General features: G+C 41.5%; 1 protein-coding gene across 2 annotated transcripts in view; it reads right to left on the minus strand.

Moving 5' to 3' along the window:
* The window catches only part of plxnd1 (plexin D1), an 81,411-nt gene that overhangs the window by 72,538 nt on the left and 1,373 nt on the right, over nt 1-7,500 (minus strand). For both annotated transcript variants that reach the window (XM_059502954.1, XM_059502953.1), the window contains exons 1-2: nt 7,406-7,500; nt 5,478-5,654 (exon numbers count right to left, since the gene is read on the minus strand). The exon at nt 7,406-7,500 is cut by the window's right edge and continues 1,373 nt beyond it. In XM_059502954.1, coding sequence (XP_059358937.1) covers nt 5,478-5,654; nt 7,406-7,500 — 272 coding nt within the window. The remainder of the gene's footprint in view (nt 1-5,477; nt 5,655-7,405) is intronic.

Here is a 7,500-nt window from a genome sequence, read left to right on the forward strand (position 1 = left end):
GACTAGATTGTGGAATTGTTTTGGATATGGGATTGGAAGATGATAAAGGAAATTGGATTGCATTGTCATCGAACACACTGGTAGACTCTCTTGTGTGGTACAGTGGACTGTGTCTCTACCTGTCACGTGGTAGACCAGGGTTCAATTCCCAAGCAGATCACCCCATCCATCTCAGAAGACCAACTAATTCCTGTTAGCTATACCAGACCGTTCTCATCCCGAGGCATCATATACTGACCCTTTTGACATTTCGTCAACATCCTACGCACATGGCACCCTCTAGCGTCAATATTAGAAGCAGATAAAAATGGGCCAGAAGGCGCCTCCTAGCGGTCTAACCCTAACCCTAACCTTAACCCATAATCTGTGTCTCATATTGACGCTAGAGGGTGCCATATGCGTAGGATGTTGACGAAATGTCAAGAGGGTCAGTATATGACGCCTTGGGATGAGAATGCGTTAGCTATACTGATCCATGCAATATTTGTAAGCTGATTCTCTCAGTTCCTGCTTGGAATCACTCCGCTAACTTCCAGAGCTTCCTCTGAACTTGTTCTTCCATTGCTTACTCCACTGTAGCCACCTTCTGGCCTGGATGGGACCTGCCAGCATCCTGAGAACATTGGTATTAAAGAAACTGAAAATAAAGTTTCAAAGACTTATTCACTTGTGTCTGTCTGTAATTTTGGGTCCAGTAGTAATTCCCTCACAGAAATGGCCATCACAGCTAGAGTTATGAGAGGACTGAATGAAGCGTGTGTTTGCATGTGTGTTACAGTCTGAGTTTGAGCAGACCCCCTAAAGCCTGCGCTGGGGTTCGTCTGGGAACTGAGAACGAATGGAGGAAAGTCATGATTGGATATTACTGACTGGATATGAATAATTATGATCGGTTTAATAGCGTTAACGGGAAGACCGTTTAAACAAGTAAACAACTCGCACACATGACCTAACTCCGTTACCTGAAAACATGATCTGTGGGAGTTGCTGTGAGTAATCCGCTTGCTGAAATTTAAGCTAAATCTCTGTGTCTGTGAGTAATATTTACAGAGACTTGATAACTGATGATCCCAAACAATCAAAAATAGTTAACTATCAAGAATAGATGAACATAAGTTCACAAAGTGTCTTTAAATTGCAATTTTTATTTTGGAATAAAGGCAAAATATTTAAAAAAATCTAACATACTTTTCTAACATTTGATTATGTTTTGAGTTCATTTTGGCAGTTCGAAATAAGTCACCAAAGCAAACTTTTGGGGGAGTTTGTTTGGCTTCTAAACACCTCTGAGTTTCTATTGGTTCGTGGCTAGCAACATGAATACACAATAGCAGAGCTGCACAGATATATCCACACCTGTACGATCACTCACGGAGATACTTTAAAGATTCAGAGAAAGCATTTAATTCCTAGAAAGAAATGGCAACGAAGCTTGGTGTCGACGACCAGGAGTTAAGCAAAAAGCCAAGCAGAGAAACAGCCAAGACAAGTTTTCCAAAGCCATGAAAAGAATGAGTAAAGATATAAGTTAGCAAGTACCAAATACGTGTTTCAAATAAATGTTACACCATACTGCTGCTGTTGTTCTTTCTATAAGCCAATTTAAAGGGTATACAATAAATGAAATACAATAATAAACCTTTTTTTTATCAAAAGTAAATCATGACACCACATAAAAAATAAATAGGTGTAACAATTTATCCAGTTTAATATAATAAAAAATAAAGTAACAAACTGACTCCGATATATTTTTTCCACATCATGCTAATGTTTTACAGACTTTGAGAGATGCACACTTCCCATAAAGGACTGATTATGGTTCTTTTGTATTGCAAACATGACACTTGACTCAGCTAATCATTATTCTTTTGTTTATAATATTCTGACCATTGGTGCCCATCTTGCACCTAGATTGTCTACACGTCATCATATAGTTGTTGTTGTGTTTAGGGGATATGTAAGTCAAGTTTACATTAATCTACACCCCGCCTCCAGCAGCAAAGCAGTATACCGTTGCTCAACCTTTTCGAACGAGAACGAACTTCGTTTGAAGTATACTGGGACCTTAACACACTGTGTGTGTGTGTGTGTGTGTGTGTGTGTGTCCTAACTAAAAGGTCAGTGGAAGTTAAAACAAAGCTTACTTTATTGTGTACAGTGCCGCTGCCTCAAGCATGAATGTAAGCACTAGTACTGTATATATGAACAGATGAACAGACCGACAGAAGGACTGACGGATAAGCAGAGGTTGAGCTCTCATTGAATTAGACTCTACTAACACAGATCCCTAAATAAGCTTATCTCACCGTCTCAAATCACATTACACACACTCCTGAAACCATCAGCAACATCATTGAACCACCCGCACCACACACACACACACACACACACACACACACACACACACACATACACGTCCCAGTGTTTTGGCAGGGAAACAAAAAGCCTTTTCTGAGCTCTTCACACGAGACCCCCGCAGCCAGATTCATCTTATCTGTGTGGCTGAAACACTCTGAAAGAGCTGGATCTGGGCGACTGACACACCTTCCTGGAATCTGGCCCTAATTACAGCTCCTTTGTTCAGACGTTTGAGGCTCGCAGATGTGTGCACATGAATGATCTTTAGCCAGTGTGAGTAACTGTGTGGCTCATGTTTCTCCTACAGCTGAATTCAGCAGCCATAAACACTCAATAATGCTTTCATGACAACATTCAGAAGCAGAACGCTAGAGGACAGGACTGGAGCAGCTGACTATGGCTGATATAATGGCAATATACCACTTACATTCATACGTTTAACAGATACTTTTATCTGAAGCGACAAATAAGATTCAAACAAAGATGATGAATATACACAAACACATTTACTTAAAGTTCAAGTGTGCACAATCCATTGATTTTAGAACTGACTCTAGAAAGATGATTTCTGTTGACTAGCCCATGTTTAGATATTTTCTATAATTAGGTATCTTCTAATACAAGTGCACTCTGAAAATATGTGTCCCTGCAGCACAGAATCAGTCATCAGTAGCACAGGGATATTTGGAGCAATAGACAACAATACACTGTATGAGTCACAGTTATACATTTGTCTTTTATACCAAAAATCATTAGGATATTAAGTAAAGATCACGTTCCATGAAGATATTTTGTAAAATTCCTACCGTCAATATATCAAAACGTATTATTTGATTAGTAATATGCATTGTTAAAAACTTTATTTGGACAACTTTAAAGGTCCCAGTCTTCGTGATCCCATGTTTTAAACTTTAGTTAGTGTGTAATGTTGTTGTTAGAGTATAAATAATATCTGTAAAATTCTAAAGCTCAAAGTTCAATGCCAAGCGAGATATTTTATTTAACAGAATTCGCCTACATCGAACGACCCGTTTGGACTACATCCCTCTAGTACCTGCAGTAATGACGTCACTAAAACAGTTTTTTGACTAAGCTCCGCCCACATGAATACACAAACAGGGGGCGTGGTCTTGTTGTGCTCCGACGGAGAAGAGGAAGAGTTGCGTTTGTGTTTGTCGCCATGTCGTCGAAACGCTGTTATTTTCATCTCGGAGTCCAATCACCTTTGTTTTGGGCTTCCCAGGGACGCTGTACTTTACACTAATTAATGGTTACAATTTATGTTTAACTCGGTTTTTGAAAATTATAATCCACATGTAAACTATGTGCAGCACATTTTGCTGAGGACAGCTTCCTCAATCTCAATCAGTTTAATGCCGGATTCACACAAAGATTATTCCTGAAAGATGGAGCAGTTACCTCTTTGTCTGGAAAAGGCGTTGTTTATGGATCACAAACAGTAAGTGTATTTTATTATTTAAGTTGGTGCGTTTAACAGTTTCTGTAACTTATTACACAAAGGGCAACGCTGTTTAGCTTTGTTAACTAGATGTTAGGGCTGTGCAATAAAATCGAATGTGATTTTCATGCGCATCTCGTCAGTAAAAACGCTCCTGTGATTATAAGTACATCTCCAGCACATGCTCCTGCCCACTTGCTTCTCAAAACTAGTCTAATCGCGTTTCCAGGAGGGCAGCGCGCGCTCAGCTGCTGTCCAATCACAACACAGGAACCGCTGGCACAATCACAACTCGTTACGTATTTCTGAAGGAGAGACTTTATAGAACAAGGAAGTCATCAGCCGTATTTATGACAGTGAAAACAGCGGTATACAGATAGGTGAATTGTGTGAAAAATACTGCGAAACATGAACACGTTATATTGCACACTGTAAACACAATCAAAGCTTCAAAAAAGCACGAAAAACTGGACCTTTAAAGATGATTTTCTCAATATTTAGATTTTTCTTTGCTCCCTCCGATTCCAGATTTATAAATAGTTGTATTTCAGACAAATATAGTCCTATCCTAACAAACCATACATCAATGGAGAGATGATTTATCCAGATGATGCATATGGACCCTCATGACTGGTTTTGTGCTCCAGAGTCACATATGGAACTAAATAACTACTGTATAGCACAGTATTTACATGTCCAGAAACCCGTAGTCAACCACAGCTGATTTACTAGAGGAACTACCTGGACCTAGAGCACTGAACAACACACTGAAGAGAACAAAACCTGAGCGCTTCATGAGAGGACACCAGTCCCTGCAGTGGGACTCGTGATAACAGAGCTCATCTCCTACGGCTGGAAGCCCTTTACAACCAGCCCTCTGTGTACAGAAGCACAACACACACACACACAGACAAAAGAAGACAGACAGCAGCAGGACATGTGGCCTGGACCACCACAGGGTTTGTGTACAGGGCAAACACACTTAAGAGAATGTGATCAAATATTTGAAGCGATGTGTTTCCATGGTTTATAGATTCTGGTTTGGTATATATTAGGGATGCATCATTATGGTAGACTAGTTGACTAATCATCAGCCAACCAAGCAGTTATCTGGCAAGTTTACTCTGTTTTTATTCAGGTATTTGTGTTAGCTTTAATATCTGTTCAGGGTGAGTGTATTAGCACCGTCTGTTAGGATCTCATACAGCAGTCTGTTACTCACAAGATCACAGCAGTTAGCAAACCACAAGCACCCAATCCAATCCCAATGGACAAAATCAAGCCATTCCACTCAGATATCCATCACAAGATTATCACAACTTCTGTTTCATGTCAACTTCAGCAAGCAAATCTTGCGAGAGAGATTTCAGAGTGTTCCTGACAGCCTCAATCATTCTTATTATTGTTAATCTGCAGGTCTCTGTCTAGTTTTGTGAAAACTGACAGGTATTTATTGTGGTTGAACAGACTTTCCATCAGCAGTGTGTTCCTGTACAGTTGAGCCTGACACATGATGTGCTTATGTTTTAAATGGAGGACACTTCTTGTTTTTAAAAGTGCTTTGGCTTGACTTTTGACTTTGAAATCTTTTATCACAGTCTTGTGTTCACACATTCCTGGTGTTTCTGTAGCACTGATCATACAGTACGTGTGCACTAACCTTTCGCAGTCGGCCCCTGCTGGTCCCCAGGAACACCACGGTGCGGTTGTGGACGTTGTCCACAGCAATAGAGCTGAGGCCCGGGGCCTCGTAGATGGGCCGGGCCCTCAGGGGCCTCCTCAGGGCCAGCGGGTGCTGCAGGTGAGCGGCCCCACAGTTCAGCTGCTCCTCCTGAAGCTGGAACACAGAACACATTAACTGATATTCTCATGTCTAGGGCTCTTTATGATGCTTGTACCCATCTAGTTTGTCATGCAAATGAAAAGTGTGAGTGTCTTAGACAGTAAGAGCGCTGCCTGAAGCACAGACGCACAGGACGGGTCAGGGGTCACTCAGATCCATAACCCTAAAGATGAACAACAGCGGTGCTGCCGAATCTACCAGTGCTAAGCGATTAGCCTGAGAACGATCCGAACCGATGAAGAATGCAGCTGTCTTTAACCTCTAACACGCTGATGAAGCTATTGTTGAATGCGAGGGGTTTGTCATTAAAGCACGTGTGTTTTCCCCAGCGCAGAGCGAGAGGTTCATGGCAGGGTGACGGGAGAGAAGGAATTCAGCGGAGGAGTTTTCTCACGAGTTTCTCTCTCCCCCTGAGCGCCTTGACCTCCTGCGCTCCTGTAGTCTCTCAGACACACTGAGCACAGCAGTCCCGCCGCTCATAACACACAGCAGCACTGAGAGCAGGGCTCCAGGACGCCCGACTCCGGCCTGATGGGAAAGACTGAGTTACGTAAAAAGAGCTACACGAGAACAAAGACAACAGCACAAAAGCGCCTCTAAATAAACAGCAGACGTGCATGTGCTTCTTATAAAACTTTACGTTCACATAATAGAAACAGCATGCTTTCAGAAACGAGCTGCTCCGGAATCTGCTGCAAATGACACAGGTTTTTCATATAACAGGGAATTCACCTCCGATGTGCATGTACAGTATGACCGGCCATACACTGATCTCAACCGCACTCTTGAGGTCACAGTATACAATCCCTCACTCACAGAACACATAAAGACATTCAGTTCAGTAGATGAAGAGTATATCAGTGTCACAGCACACTACAGGCCTTGAGCTCTATTACTGATCATTCATGAACATATTAAACACCATGAACCAAAGTAAGAGTTTCTGAACATGTGAGAAGAAGCACTAATGAAAGCTTCTAAGCTTGTTATGATATCATCCTAAATGTAAAGTAATTGAGTTTTATTTGACAAATGTGTACAATATTTTAAAGATAACAGAAAAATACTGGCTGCGATTTAAATGCGAGTATGATTTAGTAGAATTAGGTTTATAACCCAGATCAAAATGACCAGAAAACTCCACACAGGAGTCTGAGCGCGAGCCTGGTCTCCAGATCACTATTATGATTATTATTTGACGTGCTGTTTATACGCAGAAACTGACTTTGAGGTGGTTACTGTGTGCATATGATAAGAGGAACACCTCACACCCCTAAACCTAAATAACACGCCTAATAGAAAAACTGTGCCACTGACACGCACATTCATGAGATTGGGTAATAACTTGATCATATCGATTATGTGAGGTAGATTAAACACATGATGTCCCTGAGGGCCTTTGGGGCAGTTATTAAGTTTCGCAACTTTTTGACTGAACCTTGATATTTAAAGGCCATTCAGTCATGACATTCACGTTCAAATCCTTATGAAATGAAGGTTTTGTTTATGTACTGGAGTCCCCTTTTTAGTTTTGCAGTTTTTTTTTTTTTACATTTTAAAGTGGTCCTATTCAATTAATGTTTAAAAGCGCAAATATTATTCCAAGTAGACAGTACTTGTAATTATGCTCATTGGTTGATGTGCATTCAAGTAGAAACGATGGTTTGAGCGTGTTTTCAGTGCTCAGGTGTGAATCGTTGTGTTATCATGACTGAGTCACGGAGGTTTCCGGAGCGCGCGCTCACCTTGATGGCCCCCTTGCGCTCGCACTCGGCCCCGGAGCCCTGGATGACGCTGTCCAGCACATGCACGTTGCTGTTGCGCCCGCTGGAGCAGTTGC

The sequence above is a fragment of the Carassius carassius genome, chromosome 21, assembly GCF_963082965.1.
Source record: "Carassius carassius chromosome 21, fCarCar2.1, whole genome shotgun sequence".
NCBI classification, from domain to species: domain Eukaryota; kingdom Metazoa; phylum Chordata; class Actinopteri; order Cypriniformes; family Cyprinidae; genus Carassius; species Carassius carassius.